At 59.1% G+C, this 16,481-nt stretch overlaps 2 protein-coding genes across 10 annotated transcripts in view; one reads left to right on the top strand and one right to left on the bottom strand.

Annotated features, from left to right (window-relative positions):
- Window positions 1–7,810, bottom strand: part of ADAMTS13 (ADAM metallopeptidase with thrombospondin type 1 motif 13) — a 30,624-nt gene extending 22,814 nt beyond the window's left edge. For 4 of the 9 annotated variants that reach the window (XR_012377222.1, XR_012377223.1, XM_073889911.1 and 1 more), the window contains exons 1-6: window positions 7,191–7,496; window positions 4,860–4,971; window positions 4,475–4,541; window positions 3,114–3,394; window positions 2,040–2,199; window positions 848–1,023 (exon numbers count right to left, since the gene is read on the bottom strand). Coding sequence is in view for 7 of the 9 variants with exons in the window: in XM_073889911.1 (XP_073746012.1) it covers window positions 848–1,023; window positions 2,040–2,199; window positions 3,114–3,394; window positions 4,475–4,541; window positions 4,860–4,971; window positions 7,191–7,219 (825 nt within the window). In the remaining 2 variants the exon portion in view is untranslated. Of the gene's footprint in view, window positions 1–847; window positions 1,024–1,246; window positions 1,329–2,039; window positions 2,200–3,113; window positions 3,395–4,474; window positions 4,542–4,859; window positions 4,972–5,063; window positions 5,174–7,190; window positions 7,497–7,675 lie in introns of those variants that run through there. The other 5 variants (XM_073889909.1, XM_073889913.1, XM_073889914.1 and 2 more) reach the window with 5 other exon arrangements.
- A 1-nt stretch (window position 7,811) lies between these two features.
- On the top strand, window positions 7,812–16,321 carry REXO4 (REX4 homolog, 3'-5' exonuclease). Its single transcript, XM_025859492.2, is given in 9 exon segments — window positions 7,812–8,232; window positions 9,910–10,113; window positions 10,115–10,266; window positions 11,570–11,707; window positions 11,944–12,137; window positions 13,311–13,399; window positions 14,494–14,568; window positions 15,076–15,150; window positions 15,790–16,321. Coding segments are annotated over 9 exon segments (1,278 nt in total). The 5' UTR covers window positions 7,812–8,013; the 3' UTR covers window positions 15,922–16,321.
- Window positions 16,322–16,481: the final 160 nt, after the last annotated feature.

The following is a 16,481-nucleotide window of genomic DNA, read 5'->3' on the forward strand; positions in this document are numbered from 1 at the left end:
GGTCGGGAGGCCTGGGGCTCTGAGCCTGGGGGGGGACATTTCCTTTTGCCCAAAACAGGTGGCCATCCCTGAGGCTGGGCACAAAGTGGTGCTGATTACCGCACATTCTTGGGGGCAGCCCGCCCTCCAGAGCCAGCTTACAAGTGGGCGGCACTCTCCTTGCAGTGTTGGTTCTAATCTCCTGAAGCTGTGGAAGCTTCCGTGGCAGCCTAGAGCAGTGACTGTGTGTGTGTGGGGGGGGGTCCCACGTGCATTCTCTAGTTGCAGGCACGGGGTCTCATGGAGTCTGTTACGTTACGCGTGAGCATTCGGTTGTTGAGCACCTGTCTCTTTGCTGACTCTGTCTCTCTGCTAACACTCAGTGGGAGTCGTACTTCTCACCTCACCTTCACCCCTAAAGCCAAGCGAAGGAGAGGCCAGCAGCAATGGGGGTGCCCACAAGAAGAGGGCCAGCAGCGCTGGCCAAGGTGCCCATGGAGCAAATGGGCTTCAGGACAGAGGCCAGATTTGAGAGTCCCCTGGAGAGAAGGGACCCGAGGAGATGTGGGGTGCACTAGGGAGCCAAGAGGGGTCCCAGGACTTCACCCACCTCCACTCCAGGTCAGGGAGGGGAGGAGGAAGCAAAGGGCAGGCCACACCCTTCCCCACCCCAAGGCCCTGGGCCCCAAGCATGACCCCAGCCTTAGGGTTACACCTGAGTTCAACCTGAGTTCAACCTACCAGGTAAGCCAGCCCACTCACATTCCGTTCCAAGTCCCTGGCGTGGGGTGCCATGTCCAGGGGCCCCCAAGTCCCACGCCTTATGGTCAGCACCATCCAAGAAGCCTGCTCCGTAAGGAACACTCACCATGTTGAGGTTAGTGAGCACGTAGCGCTCAGTGTCCTCCTGGTGAGCCTGATAGACGTCGGGGCCCACGACCACCAGCAACTCCAGGTGCAGGACACTCCCGGCAGCCCATCTCCGGACGCGGGGGGAAGGAGGACGGCCTGCTGAGGGAGGAGGCAGGGCTGACAGCGAAGGTTCTAGAAAGCAGATGACCTGTGGCTTTGGCCACCTACAGCCAGGTCTTTCCTGGGCTGGGAGACACCAGGTGAGCCCTGTCCCTGCCACTTCCCACTATGGAGTTTAGGGAGTCAGGGGTCCTCAGCTTTCTCACGGGGAATGTGGTGAGCAGGGAATACCTGCCTCCCAGGTGGGTGAGCACCCCAGGAGCGGGCCTGGGCTGTGCCCACTCCCAGCCCCTACCTCTGGCCCTCCAGGAGCTGGCCTCCTGGCTCCTCAGGAGGGTTGAGGGTCCCAAGCTGTCAGAAGTCACTTTCTGCAGTGACTGTTAGAACCAGTGGTGGCTAGCCCAAAAGGCTGCTGGGTCTTGGATTCCACCCCACCCCGGGGGCCAGATCGCATTAATGACCAGGCATTCCGGGGCATCTGAAAGGGCCCAGTGGCAGTTCAGGGCCCAAGGGGGGAGCTATTGTGACGCCTTTTTGTCCTTTGGGTCTCTCCAAAGCCCTGGGCACTGGCTCTGCCTCCTTGATGCCCCTCTGGGCACCTGCTGGAGAGCAGAATAGGGTCATTCCAAGATGACAAGGAGAGCCCAAGAGAGCGCCCTGCCTGCCCCTGGATGCAGCCCGGGGGATGGACGAGCAGGCCTTGGGGACAGCAGAGCCAGCTCCAATCCTGGTCGTGCCAGTCCTGGGCGGCCACTCTCTGTCTTTGGGCCCCCGTGTTCCGTCTGTACTAGCAACTAATACTAGTAAGTGATGTCCTGCCAAGAGCGCACGTCTGTGAACGTGCTTTGTAAGCTATGAAGAGCCGTTCGTAGGCTGGACGTCTACCTGTCCCCCAGGTAGAAAACTGGACACATGGCTGATGGCCAGCCATGTGTTCCCCTGGCCCACCCACTCCCCAGCATCCTGACGAAGATGGTTCACTCACGTTTGTGGCATTTTGCATGGCCACCTGGGCGTCGGGGAGAGCTGCCCCTCCCCCAGAGCTGTCCCCAAGGGCAGCTCCACCCTCCCTCTCCCAGGGGCTGTACCTTGGATGACTTCTGGGGCCTTGGGGGCTGTGGGGGCCTTGGGTACAGGCCTGTGGATCAGGTGGGGCTGGGAACGAACCCAGGGAGGCACAAGCTCCCAGTGCTGCCTCCTCACCGGCTGGATGTAGAACCTGTCCGCACCCACCAGGATGTTGCCCTCCTAGAGAAGAGAGAGCAGCCTGGCACAGAGCCCACCGCCTCCACTGCATGCCAGGGCCTCTCTGGGATGTCACAGCACTGGGCACGGACCTGCCCAGAGCTCTCTCCAAGGGCTCCTCTCCAAGTCCAGCGTCCCCAAGCCCATCCTTGTGGGACAGCTGGGGACCTGAGCCCTTCTGGGTCCGTGCCCACTGCTACACCTGCTTCCAGCCTAGCCCCACCCCCACCCCGTCCCCGGTCCTCCCTCACATCGTGGCCTTTGAGCTCCAGGCTGTAGGGTCTAGGAGAGACACTGGTGGGATCCCTGGTGCACAGAAATGGAGGGGTCTTCAAGGGACTAGCTAGGCCCGTGCTAACGGACAGCACAGCAGTCACCAGAATGACCCGCAGTGGCATGTGTCCCGGCCGGCGCTGGGCCGCCCAATGCAGGAACCACGGAGGGGCACGTAATGACATAAGTGGCTCTGGCTTGACAGATGCATTGTGACAGATTTCCATGGACTCCTGACACCAGTCCTCATGACAAACCAAGATACCTCATCATTTCTCGGTTGAAGAGCCTGAGATCCAATCAAGTAACTGGTCCAAGGTCATCAGGACTAAGGGACAGAGCTGGAATCTGAACTCAAAGGGCTGACTGCCAAGCCCCGGTTCTTTCCATCCCGCGGCCCCCTGGATTCGCAACTGCTCTGCCACCTGCTAGCCGGGTGGCCTTGGGAAACTCAGCCAGTTTTTCTGAGCCTCCATGCAACATGCCCTCACAGGGCCTGGCATGAGGCAAAGATCTAATGTAGTGTCCTCCTGCACATCTGGCTGGGCAGAAGGGAGCTGGGGGACCTCTCGGCACCATGGGGGTCCCACCAAACACACCCTCAGCACGGCCTCTCCCCGATGCTGAGCCGGGCTCCCACTCACCAAGTGGCCCGAGCAGTAAGTGACTCTGGCCACGGCACCCAGGGGCAGCAGGGGGCGGCCTCCCGTGAAGCAGAGATGGGGCGGCCTCCTCAGGAGCCGGAGGGAGGCGTTCAGCACGTGCTCGCTGGTGAAGGAGGGGGTAAGGAGCCTCCGCTCCAGCGGGAAGGAGATGGTGAAGAGCCGGCCCCAGGCGCGCAGGGAGCAGCGTGGGGCCCTGCAGGGAGGCCCCTGGGACCCCTCTTCACAGCTGCAGCTGAGAGGGGCCACATCGAATGGAGGCACTGCAGGAGAAAGGAGGTTGTCTTGCTGAGCCCTGCTCGGCCCTCCTGGTCTTCCTGCTCGGGAGAGGGGGCCCCAATTCGTTCCCTTTGATGCATAGGGACGTGTGCTGGCCTGGAACCCCGGGGTGGGGGGGGGGGTTGGCGAGAGCCTGGGTTCAAATTCAGCCCTTCCCAGCTTGCAGGGGGGTGAACTGCAAGTTGCCTCTCCCCTCTGGGCCTCGCCCTGGGGCAGACCAGCACTCAACACACTAGCCTCACCCCACGACAGGGTTTCACAAGGGGTGGCATGAACCCCAACAGGCAGAGCAGGTCCAAGCACAGCCTCTGTGGCCTCTAGGAAAGGCAGGTGCCCAAGGCCAGCCTCGCTATCCTTCTCCACCCATCTGCCTCACCCCCAAGGAGCCCCCGGAGAGCTGCAGGGACCTGGAGTCCTGTTAGACAAGTTTCTGGTCCCCACTCCCACCCCCAGGCAGCCCCAAGCAGGGCTTGGTGTGCATCTGACCCAGGCCACAGAGAATTCAGTCGCAAGTGGGACATCCCTTCTTTCTCTCCAGCCTGACCACTAGCCCACCCTGCCTCTGGTTCCCAGCAGCCTTGAGATCAACGGCCCAACTCGGAAAGGGGGCTGGCACCCCAGAGAAGTCCACAGACGTGACCGAGAGAGACAGGAAGGCCCTGGCTGGAGCTTGAGCCAGCGCCTATCTTGTTTCTCACAGAAAGGATAAATATTTCCATCCATGACCAGAAACCACAAGAGCTCCTGCAGGTCCCCCAGCCCAAGGGAGGCCCCCGGGGCAAAAGGGACCAGCTAATTAGTAACCATTCCCTTGAGATGTTGAGCAGAAGCCTGGGGTCAGAACCCCAGCTTGGTCCAGAACACCCAGACCAGCTTTTATGGACTTGGCAGAAGTCCGGAGTTAATTAACAGGCACAATGGCAGCTTCTTGGACCTCCTCCCCCCCCCCCCCCCCCCCCCCCCCCCCCACCCCCCCCCACCCCCCGGTCAGAGCCCTGACCAGGAGGATGGGCCCCTCAGGCTCTGAGGAACTCCGCCTGCTAAGGAGACTCCACGACAAGTACCTTTTAAAGTAGCTTCAGGGCCAAAATAAGAAGTCACTTCCTCCGGCTCCAAAGCCTGAAGAAATTGCTGCAAGACAGACCGGACAAGGGAGAAGAGACAGAGGGACAAGGCAAGGGGGGGAATCGAGGTGGGGGGTAAGGGAGGAGGACACAGTACCAAGAAGCCCGTTCCTTCCTCAGCGAGCATACTCCATCCCCGAAACCCCAAGCTCAGATCCACCCCCACCAGTGCAAACCCCAAAGCTGAAAGAACACCCCCACTCTGCCCAAAGGCTGTTTGGGCAGTTGCCTCTCTCCCCGGGGCACCCTCCTTCAGCACCCAGAAGAGCTCAGATTCCCAGCCCCAGGGCTCCCCGAACACCTCCACGCCTGCAGACTCACCCACCTGCTGGAAATCAGAGAGACCCCAGCAGCCCAGGAGAAAGAAGGCAGAAGCGAGAACTGCCCCCACGCCTCTCCGCCAGGGGTGAGGCTGCCTCATCCTCAGGAAAACCAGCCTGTAGCAGAAGGAGAGAGCCTTGTGACTGGAAATCCGGCGGGTGTGGAATGCGGCAGACCCCGGTGGGCGGGAAGATGAGGCTGTGTTTACTCTTGGGAGCTTCCTCTGGGGGCAGGGGCTACGGGAGTGGGCAGCCTGCAGACTCTTGCACGAGGCGGGTCCTGGGTCCAGAGCACCGGATCCTACGCCCTGGGATGGGGCTGGGCCAAGCAGGGCAGTCAGAAAGAGGGAGCACTGGACCAGGGATCTTGCAGATGTGGCTTCAGGCATGACTCTATAACCCAATATATATATATATATATATATATATATGTCTGTATATATATATACATATATATACATATATCTATATATCTATAACTCAATAACCCAACCAAGGCTGGGTTATTCTCTCCTGACTGATGAGAGGCTGTGCATTCCAGCTCCGACAGCCCACTCTCCTCTACTGACACCCCATGATCTGTCCCGCTCTCCACTCCTCATGCCCTTTGTCAAGCTAAACTTGTCAGGAGGCAATCATTACACAAGCTCATTTATTTGGGATCGAAGAATTGCAATTCAGGGCACAGAGATTTGGGTCACGATCCAAATAATGCCCCACTAGGGAGAAAAGTCAGGAGCATTCACAGCAAAAATAGGCTGGCTGTGTACGTTGCTTACAGAGAATTTTTGATTGGTGTTGCAACAGAAAAGAAATCTTGATAATATAAATCTGGACTAAGGCTAACAGTAAGCGGTCTTTTACTGTAGGAGGGTTGCAAGTGTTCAGGCTAGGTCCCTGGAATATTTGCACTTTGGCCCAGTTCAGAAGTTCACAGTTCCACAGGTGAGGATGGGGAGGACGTGCATGCGGCCCATCTCCTTAATGGACTCCTGGCTCCATTTTAAAACCCCTTGACATAAGTGACCCTGTTTCATTTCACCTCCTCACCCAGTGCATATCCCGGGCCCCCCACTATACTCACGTCTCACAAACACTCCTCTGCCTCACTCCCTCCCCCTCAGCTACTGACTCTTGTGTGTCTGCCCCCGATGGACAGTCCCAGAACCAGGTGAGGTGGCACCACACTGCCCTCAGCATCACAGACCACCTGGCAGCCCACTCCATTTTCTGGAAGGTTCTCGGTCACACTCTCCAAAGCACTACTTCCATCTCTCTCACAACTCCAGGACGCCACGCCCAACTCAGCTGACAGCTAGCAGGGGGACTGTGCGGGTTCCCTGCCTCCGTGTCCTCTGTAACCCCAGAGGCTGTGCGGATTCCATCGGGGCCCGTCTGCTTTCCTCTCCCAGGCCTGGTCTGCGTGACTGCCGGAGGCTCTCCCTGCCCATCCCGCAGTTCCCCTTTATCTTTCCCAAGAAGGCCATCCCAGTTCATGCTGTGGGCTCCTGACTATCCCTGTGGCTGCTCCGCGGAGACGCAGAAAGACACACTGCCCCCTAATCCAAGCTCATCACCGCTGGCCTGGGCATCGGTCATGGGCTCCCACCTGGCCTCCCCACTCTCTTGCAAGCGCCCTCCCCGTCCCATTTCTCACAGAGTGGCAGTGATCCTTTAAGAACTCAAGTCAGACTGCGTCACCCCCCAGCTTTAAAGCGTTCGATGGCTCCCCCTGCCCTTAGAGTAAAATGTCCAAACCCCTTCCTGCAGCCTCCGGGGCTCTGGAATCACAGATTACACTGGTCCCGCTGTTCTCTGCCTGCATCTCCAAGCCTCTCCCCTTCGCACACAGAGCCTTAGCCACACCAGTCCACTGCCCGATCCTCAGACGCGGCAAGGGCTTTGCTGCTCTTCCCCGAGCCCCGGTTTTCCCTTCAAGTTTCTGCTCACATGTCACCTGCTCAAAGAGATCCTCCCTTATGACCCGATCTAAGTAGCCCCCAGGTAGGGTTGCCACATTCAGAAGATAAAAATCAGGACACTCAGTTAAATTTCAATTTCGGATAAATGACGAATGTCTAAGTATGCCCCCAATATTGCTACTACTGCATCGGGCATATTTATACTAAAAATTATTCTTTATCTGAAATTCCCACTTCTCTGGGCATCCCGCATGTTGTCTGGTAACCACACCCCCCGCAGGGGTCAACCTCTTCCCAGCATCTCTGTTATCACCTTCACAGCAGTTACTGGTACCCAAAATTACCTGGTTGGTTTGTGAGTTGTCTCCCTGAAAGCCCCCCACCCCCCCAACACACACACACACACAGACTCACGTGGAAGCTTTCGGGAAGCCGAGGCTCATCCGCGGGGTTAATCAAGGCACTGAGGGGCCAGGCAAAGGGGTGCTGGTGGTTTATTGCCACCGCTGTTGAGTAAACTAATACACAGCATTGTTACAATGCTTCCTCATTGCTATCGGCTGTGGCTTAAGGGCCTCTGCAGCCCCGTTGCGCGGAGGTCGTCCTTCGGTCCCCGGGCCTCAGTTTCCCCACTCGGGGAGGGAGGAGGGGCGGAGCCCGGGCCGCCCAGCCTGGGGCGTGGCCCCGGCCCGGTGCGCCGTCCGCTCCGCCCCCGGCTCCCCCCACGCCCGCCCCCGGCCCGGCCGTCCAGCGCCCCCTCGCGGCCGCCTGCGCCCCCGCGCTCGGCCGGCCCAGCCGCGGTGGTACACCGACGCCGGCCCCCCCCGTTGCCTTCCGGCGTCCTCCTTTCTCATCCCCGTCCCGGCTCTTGGAAGATCCTGGGCCTCCCCGAGCCCCACCCTCGGTCGTGGAGCCCGACGCCGCTCGCTGGGGCGGTGCATCTTCTCCCAGGCGGGCGGAGAGCCCCGCTCTGCCCCGGGTCGTGCGGAACCAGGGGCGGAGGCCCGGTTTCCAGCGGGTCGGGGAGAGAAGAGCACTTCCGGGGACGGGAGTGCACGTGCTGGGGCGCGCGCGGGGTCGCTTCCGGGGTGCGGGAGGCAGCTGTCACCGGAGTGGGGGAGTTGGGGGCTGGCCTGGGCGTGCGGTGCGAGGGCAGGGTCCGGCTCCGGGCCCGGGCGGCGGGGCTCTGGTCGCGCTCTGGTGTCGGGCCCCGGGGTCCCCGGCCGGCGGCGGCGGGATGGCCAAGGCGCTGACCCCCGGGCGCGCCCCGGGCGACCCCCCGGCTGAGCCGGAGCTTGGCAAGAAGCCACCTCGGAAGAAAAGCAGGAAGAAGAGAGTCTGGAAAAGCAAAGGGCGAGAAGCAGGCGGGACACCGGGAGGCGGCGCCAGGGTCGTCGGCGTGCGGCCTCCAAAGGCGCCAGAGGACTTCTCCCAAAACTGGAGGGCGCTGCAGGCGGTAAGAGTGGCGGGGCCCCGCGGACGGAGGACGGAGGAAAGACGTGTGGGGCCCCGGACGGCAGCTGTGCAGGCAAGCCTTTCGAGGCAGATCGGCCTGTTGAGGTAGACCGCGAGCCCTCGGGCCAGCAAGTAGCAGGATCTTGATTGGGAGGATTCCAGCAATAGCCAGGGTTTTCAAGTAATAGTCGATGGCTGCTGCCCCCAGGTGCCCAGCTCTTGAAGTGTGCGGACTCTGCCACCTCATCTCTGTTTTTATTTCACCCCCAAACCAACACCCTGCAGCGGACCCCGTTAGCATCTCTGGTTTACAGACGAATGAGGGGGCCCGGAAAGGTTAGAGAAGTGATCCAGGGTGAGCAGAGCCGGTCCGACGCCGGAGTCCCTGCCCTGAATGCCCGGTGGCGCCCTGCTGACTTTATCGGCATCTGGGCCAGTCCTTCGGGGGATGTTCCCCTCTGCCCCATGCCGTTCCCTGTAGTTCAGCCATAATTCTCTACGCGTCCCTCAGAGTTAGCTGCTGTGGTCGTCGCTGGAGGCACAGAGCTTACGGAATTGGGCCCAGCGTCACGCACCTAGTAAAAACGTGGCGGACGCGGGTGCAGAGTCACATTTCGGGCGCCAGTTTGTGTTCTTTGCTACTACTGACCTGCAGAGTCTTCCACGGTTTTCTGGAGTCTGTTCCAGAGCCTCCAGGTGAGCAAGACAGCAGAAGAGAGCTTTCTGGAGCCTCTCAGCAGCGCCGGTGTCTTAGAATGGGAGGCCCCAGCCACCTGTCCTCGAGGGACTGGACTGATGAGGTTTCCCCGGGAAACCCCAGGGTTCCGTATGATTTATTGAGTTGTGACTCTACCTCTCTCTCTTTCTTTTTCTCCCAAGAAAGTAAAGCAAGATTAAGTGAGTGGGAAGGGTGGTTATTGTGGGGGAAACCTTGTGTTTTCTCTACTTCATACAACAAAGCAAATCCTTGTGTTCTTAAACGTTGTGGGAACAAGTAAGTAGAAACGCAGGCCCTCGTGTCTCGGCTCACTGCCCCATAATCAGGGTCTTCATTGTGGCCGAGAACAGCCGTGCTGGGGACTGGAGCACCAGGGAAAGGTTGGGCTGGAGGAATGCCGAGAGCCCTTCTTGTAGGACAGCAGAAGCATGGCCACTGGCCGCTCTTGAGCCTCTTCCAGTTGACAGACACTCTCCATCTCTCTTCCTGAGATCCGCACAGCAGTAGCAAAACGAGATCTGGTGAAGGATGTGGTTTCCATGCTGCAGCTCCTTGGCCTAATCTGCAGGAGAGGTAACTCTAAATGAACTGTAAACAGGGAAACAGGTTGCTTATCGTCCCCTGAGGCTCCCAGTGAAGTAATCTCTGTTCAGTTGTTCAGTAGGTACTTAAGATGGAGAACACCGTTTGAAGTTTTAGAGGAATGAGGAAACAGGTATCAAATTGTGCAATGTAATCAGATAAGCAGAGAAGTGCATTTCACCACGAGTGACTTCAGATGGGCACGAAAAAGGGCTTTTCCCAGACCGTTTGAATGTGAATTTCGATGATGTGAGTAGCAGACATTTGTAGACGTGACTGAGTGTACGTACACATATGTACACATGCGAGTATTTTCAGCCTCTTGTGCGTGATTTCCAAATTAAAACGTGTCGCGTATTTTATTTTGGGTCCTGTTAGCTCCTGAAACAAAAAACACAGGCCCTGGAAAAGCCTCTTGTCTCTCAGACGGATTCCAAAAAGCAGCCCAAGATTATCCAACAAAAGAGAAAAGTGATCCCAGATACAGCCCAGAGAAGTGAGATGGGATCGGAGACCACGGACCTCGAGGTCGCCGGGGCCTCTGTTCCTTCAGTATCTCCAAGGAACAGGAAGGTGCCGGCCCCCCCCCACCAAGGCCAGAGGACCAGAGCACAATGAGAAAGGAGGCAAGAAAAGGACAAACGGTGACATTTCTCCAAAAGGAGGAGACGTCAAGCATAAGAAGCGGAAAGCTAAGGAGGTGACCGTGGCCTTGACTCCGGCTCTGCCCACCGAGTAAGTACAGGTGGCGTCTGCTCTCGCTGAAGCTCTGGTGGCCCGCCTGGTCCCCTCTGCTTCTCTATGCAGCCGGCGGCCCCCATCGGCTCATCTCTGAGAACAAAGTCCCAGCAACTGCGGCCTGTCTCCTCCAGGAAGCCTGGGCTGGGGGCCCCTCCCGCACCCCCTCTGCACCTTACCCCGCTGCCGTTCCTTGGCTTACTTGTTTCCCCCGGGATGGAGGCCTAATGAGGGCAGGGCCTGTTTGGTAACTGTCGTGTCTCCAGGGCCTATAGCAGAGCTTGGCCCTCAGTAGGCCTCCAGTAACGATTTGTGGGATGAATGCATGCCAAAGCCAGAAAGACCCAGGTTGGAGACCAGTTCCTGCGTCTGGCGAGTCGGGTGCTCTGGTGCGAGCTCCTGACATCTCCTGTGCCTCAGTGTGGTCATCTGTGGTGTTGGGGGGGTGTGAGATGCAGTGTGGTAGCTCAGCACCTGGTGATTACTCAGCAGACCCCGTGGGGGTCGCTTGCGCAGGGAGGACCAGGAGCCCAGGGCTGCTTCTCAGTGGCTCAGCTGGAGGTGGCATGTTTGTAAGTCAGCTGGCGGCGAGTCGCCTGGGTTGCTGAAGGTTCCAGGAAAGAGGGGTTTGAGTGCCTGCCGTGTATCCCTGAGCCAGGGACACCCTCTGAGTACGGAGCAGGCACAACAGAGCCCTCCCGCTTAAGGCTGATAGTCGAGCAGGAGAGATGGCCGGACTGAAGTTATTCCAGTAATTCTGTGAGTGTGGTCAGGATAAACTGAAGAAGGGAGAAGCTTGTGGAGTACATGGCCAGAGGAGCGTGTCCACTCAGTGGGGTCAGGAAGAGATCTCTAAAGAAATGACATTCAGCTGAGCCCGAAGGACAGACTTCACCAGGCAGGAATACACACCCTTGTGTGGACATCAGAGTTTGAGGCTTTGATCTGAAGACGCTAGAGGTCGCCCTAGCGTGGGAGGTGTGGTGGGGGGGGTGGGTCTGTGTTTCCATTTCATGGTTCTCGCGTTTGTGTTTTCTAAATGTCTGGTGATGAACCCACAACTTTCTCAGTTTAGAAGCACGTGTTAGTAGTCGTTATACTTGGCTTGTATGTTTACACCTTATGTCCTTTGTGTTTATCTGTCGTTTGTAAGTTTGGGATAAGGAGGCTGTCTTGTAAGGAAACGAGCGGTAGAGCATGTGGTCAGTCCGCAGGAGCACTGGGGCCGTGCCCCACCCCCCGCCCCGCTGTACCAGCACCTCTGCTGACCGGTGCTCGGCCTGTTCTCTCTGCCTTTTAGAGACGACATCTGGTTTGATGACGTGGACCCTGCAGATATCGAAGCGGCCGTGGGCCCCGAGGCAGCCAGAAGAGCAAGAAAGCAGCTGGGGCAGAGCGCCAGCAGCATCACGCTGGTGAAGGAGCAGGCCTTCGGCGGGTGTGCAGGGCTGGGGCCACGGGTGGCACTCAGCCCCAGAGGGCGAGGGTTTCAGGAGGGAGCTCCGTCCCTCTCCCCTAGTTGAACCCTAGTTGAATTGGGCAGGTGCCGCCCCGTCCTGCGAGGATCCTGAGCAGAGAGCTTGTCCCACAGGCGGTGGTGGTGGGCGGAGAGCTTTAGGTGCCGAGTGCTGGGTCCCCCGTGTTGATTAAACTGGAACCTTTGGCTCCCTTTAGCCTGACCAGAGCCTTAGCCATGGATTGTGAGATGGTGGGCGTGGGCCCCAAGGGGGAAGAGAGCATCGCCGCCCGAGTGTCCATCGTGAACCAGTATGGGAAGTGTGTTTATGACAAGTACGTCAAGCCCACCCAGCCGGTGACGGACTACAGGACGGCGGTCAGCGGGATACGGCCAGAGAACCTCAAGCAGGGTGGGTCCTCCCAGCTGATGAGCACAGAGGAAAAGCGATGCCTGGGTCCCTTCTCCCTTTTTCTTTTATTATTATTATTTTTTAAATTTTTTTAAGTAATCCCTACACCCAACATGGGCCTTAACTCACGACCCCAAGATCGAGTCGTTTGCTTTACCGACTGAGCCAGCCAGGAGCTCTTCTTTCTCCCTTTGGTCCCCTTTCTGTTTGGAGCATTCGGCATAGCAAGAGTCCCGACGTTCTTACCTCACCTGGGGTGACTGTTCTCAGAGGCCTCTCAGGCACGTTTGTGTCCCCACCTCTGTGTCACCCAGAGAGTGTGTGCCAGTGTGGGGTCAGCAGGGGACATGGGATAGATTGTAGGGTCTCGTCTTTGTGAGGACTTGAGGAAGCCATGGAAACATCTGAGCCGTGAGAGGCCTGGCTCAGGTTCTAGCAGGTTCCTTCTGGCTGTGGTGTTGAGAAGAGACTCTGGACCCATGAGGGTGGAAACAGGAAGAGGGGGCATGTGCTGGTGGACCTGGGTGGTTGTGACCCAGATGCATCCCGAAGGCAGAGTCTGTAGGGATTTCTGATGGATTGGCCCTGTGGGAGGAAGGCCAGAAAGGCCCCAAGGGCGACTCCAAGGTTAGGGACCTGGAGAGGTCCTGGAAGCTTTTGGGATCAAGGCCACACTGCTCCTTCCTGGCCCACTCGGTGTCCTTTCTCTGCGCCTCTCAGGTCCCCTCTGCACACGCGACCAACAAGTGGTGCCCTGGCCTGACCACCCCTTAGCTCTAGGCTCTAGGGTGGGCTGCCCCGATCTAATCTCGGGGGGGGGGGGCAGGTGGAGTCACGGAGTGCAAGCACGGTGACCTGACCCTTCCCTTGGCAGGAGGGGGTGGGGGTGCCCCCAGGGGCATCTGCTAGGAGAGCAGGCCGTGCTGCCTCTGGGCCCGAGGGTCTGGAGGAGCCCCCCCTCGCCAGCTGCGGCGGAGCACCGTTCTTGATTTTGTCTGCAGTTGGAAAGCACGAAATCCAAGCCTGGTTCTTACAAGATTCAACAGTTAAAATGCCTGCCGGGCGGCTGTGAGCGCTTCTGAAAGCCCTTCTCTTGGCTGTGGTGGAGCTGCGTGTGGGGCTCCCCAGTGCGGCCCGTGGCGCTAAAACCCACCTCTTTGTTCTGCTTGTCAGGAGAAAAATTTGAAGTTGTCCAGAAGGAGGTGGCAGACATGCTGAAGGGTCGGATTCTGGTGGGACACGCGCTGCATAACGACCTGAAGGTACTGCCGTGGGGCGTGTGCTGCACCACGAAGGGACTCCAGTGTTGGAATTTTGGCCCTGGTAACGGCACCAGCTCCCGGGTCCTCCCCGTGTGCTGGGAGGAGTGCTAGGTGTTTCTCAGCTCTTCAAAAGGCATCTGAGGCTTCGTGCCCCTTTTATAGGCACTAGAAGTGAGGCACTGTGAGCTACGTGACGTGCCCGCTGCGTCCACACGGCACAGCTGGGTGCAGCCCCAACTTGGTGCCAGCCCCCTTCCCACGGCTCTAGCACATTCCACGTACACAGAGCCAGGCTGCTTCCTCTGCAGCGTCCACCCAGCTGCCCAGGGCCTAGTGCTCCTGTGAGCTCAGAGCCACCGTCTGTGGGGAAGTGTCCCCTGTAGCCAGCCCCCGACGGCCACCAGACCGTCAAGGGCTCCTCTTGTCTCCCTCATGGTGGGCAAGCTCCAGGGGCCACTTGTGCCCTCGAGGCTGTGGCCTCCAGCCTCTGCTTCTTGAGGGTCTCTGCTGTGGGCAGAACTGAGCCGCCTGTTTGATGAGAGTGTGGGGCAGGCAGAGTGGGAGACTGTCCTTCCTGGGCGTGGGGCTTCTCAAATAGTGTTCCGAGGAACCCCGGGGTTCGCAGATGTCTCAGGCACCCCTGATTGTCGGTCTGCGTTGCCTTTCGAAATTCTGAACTGTTGAAACTGACGGCAGGTCCTCTGCCCTCCACCATGCGGTGCCATAAACCCCCCAGCGGCCGCCATACTGCTGGTTCCTGTTCCCTCCCCACGTGGCTGGCTCTCTCCGGAGGTCGTGGGACGAGCTGCTGCGATCCGCTAGCATCCTGACTTCCTGCGTGTGGGACACCAGCTCACACCACAGGAACACCGTGCTTGCTGGTCTCCTGTTTCCCTGGCTTCGGATGGGGTCTTTATTAACGGGGTTCTTAACTGTGGGCCATCATCCTTGGACAGCGTGATCGCTTTCTATCAGAAGTCCGGGTTCACACCAATACCCTTTCACTCGCGCGTGCTCTGTGTTAGGAGTCCTCGGGAGAGGGGGTCCCACCGCTGCACACTGGCGACACCGTGACTGTCACCCTCCTCTTCCAGGTGCTGTTTCTCGATCACCCAAAAAAGAAGATTCGGGACACACAGAAATACAAACCTTTCAAGAGTCAGGTGAAGGTACTGGCAGGGCGTGGGGCTCTGGGCGTCGCGGGTGGGCTGTTTGTGTAGTGGTTGGTTCTGGTTCCTGACAGTGTATCGGTGAACGGTGTTTGGTTTATGGTTTGGCATTGCCTGTTAACTTTTTAAAATGAAAAGAAAGGTTAACAGGAAAAGTAGAGTTCTGCCGAGCGCTGCCCTCCGAGGCCAGTGTGAACGAGAGCAGGTTCTTAACACTCCGATCTCTGTGACGAGACCCCCAGCTCTGGGGAAGAAGCTGCCCTCGGACCTGCTGCAGACAGAGGCCTGAGGCTGGAAGGTGGAGGTGCAGACTTCTTCCCAGGCCCCCCTGTTTGGGCTGACGGTGGGGGTCACCAGCCCTGGGGGCCGCACGCGCCTCTGGTGAAGGCACGTTGAGGGGCACTGGGTTGGGGTTCGGTGGGTGACTGCCCCGACCCCCCTGCCCCGGGCAGAGCCTGCGAGGCCTCCTCCCCACCACGGCTGTGTGCTGCCTCCTCCCCCCTGCAGAGTGGAAGGCCGTCTCTGAAGCTGCTTGCAGGGAGGGTCGTGGGGACCACGGTGCAGCAGGCAGAGCACTGTTCGGTGAGTGTGGCTGGGGTGACGGTCCTCGGGACTGCGGGCTGTCCCTGACCTTGCAGCCAAGGCGCCCTGTCAGGGGCCTGGATGACTTCTTTTTAGTAGGCTGCTGGCCTATAAAAATAAGATGGCAGAGCGACTCACAGAGCAGTTGCTACATCCTGAGTGTTTACACTTAGCGAATAAACACTTGAACACAAAAAACTGCCGTTATTGCAGTCATTTTGGAGAAAAAGTCCCCTGTCTAGATTGAAGGCCTTTTAGGACGATGCGGCCCAGGCTGGCTGGCCCCCTGGGCCTTGTGACAGGCTCCGGTGCTAGGGCCGAGGAGTGCTGGCCTGTGGGACCCAGCCCCCTACGTCGTGGCCCCGGCCTGCCTCACGCTCAGAGCCCGCCCTCCCGTCTGTGTGTCCGTGTGTCTGTGTTGTGTCACAAGGCAGCACGTCTATCCCCCCCCCCACCTTCCTCGGGTTCCTTTCTTCTTCCGGAAGTGGGGCACCAGAGTCACCGAAGCCCGGCCAGGATCGAATCCCTAGAACGCTGCTTTGCTTGGCTTTCTCCTTTGTATGCCCCATGGGATTGGGTGACCCGTGGCCATGCTGGTCACCTGCTGGGACGGTCACAGTGGTGTTCTGTGTCCCTTAGATTCAGGATGCCCAGGCAGCAATGAGACTCTACATTCTGGTGAAGAAGGAGTGGGAGAGTACAGCCCAGGGCAGGCGCCCCACAGCCCCTGCTCCAGCCCGCAGCAGCGTCTCCGTCCCTCGGCGGTCCTGACCAAGCACGGGACAGCTCGGGTCTCCCCAGAGTGGCAGCTCTGTCAAAACATGTTCACTGCCCTGGTAGCAGGGCGTGGGGACGCACTGCTGAGAACTGCTGCGTCTCTCTGCGTCTCTCTCTCTCTTTGCGATCTGAGACCTGGTCCACCGCCGGAGGTGGCTGGTGGGGCGGGCGTGGAGGGGCACTTGGACCTCTGCCAGGACGGGGAGTCGGGGCCGCCTGCGCTGTGCTGTCGCCGGCGGCAGCTCTGCCAGGGATTTGCCCCATCCCCGAGATGGGAAGTACCCAGTTGTCCACTGGGTTTTCAGCACCTTTCTTGGAGGAGGCCCCTCTCCTTTGCCTGGAGTCACATAAGAACTCCGCTGGACTCAGCGGGCCCGGGCCCGTCTCAGAGTTAGCTGTGGCTGCCTGGGGCTCTGATTTTCTGAGGGCGCCGTTCCTTTCTCAGCCCCGACTCCCACCCCACGTATATACCCGCCACGTTTAAGGGCAGGGCCCACGGGGTGGCAGTGAGGCTCCAGTTGTCCGAGCTCGGTGACACCAGTCGCCCCCAGAGG

The sequence above is a fragment of the Callorhinus ursinus genome, unplaced genomic scaffold (genome assembly GCF_003265705.2).
Source record: "Callorhinus ursinus isolate GAN/ISIS: 27379988/994484 unplaced genomic scaffold, GSC_fseal_2.0 scaffold122, whole genome shotgun sequence".
Classification (NCBI taxonomy): domain Eukaryota; kingdom Metazoa; phylum Chordata; class Mammalia; order Carnivora; family Otariidae; genus Callorhinus; species Callorhinus ursinus.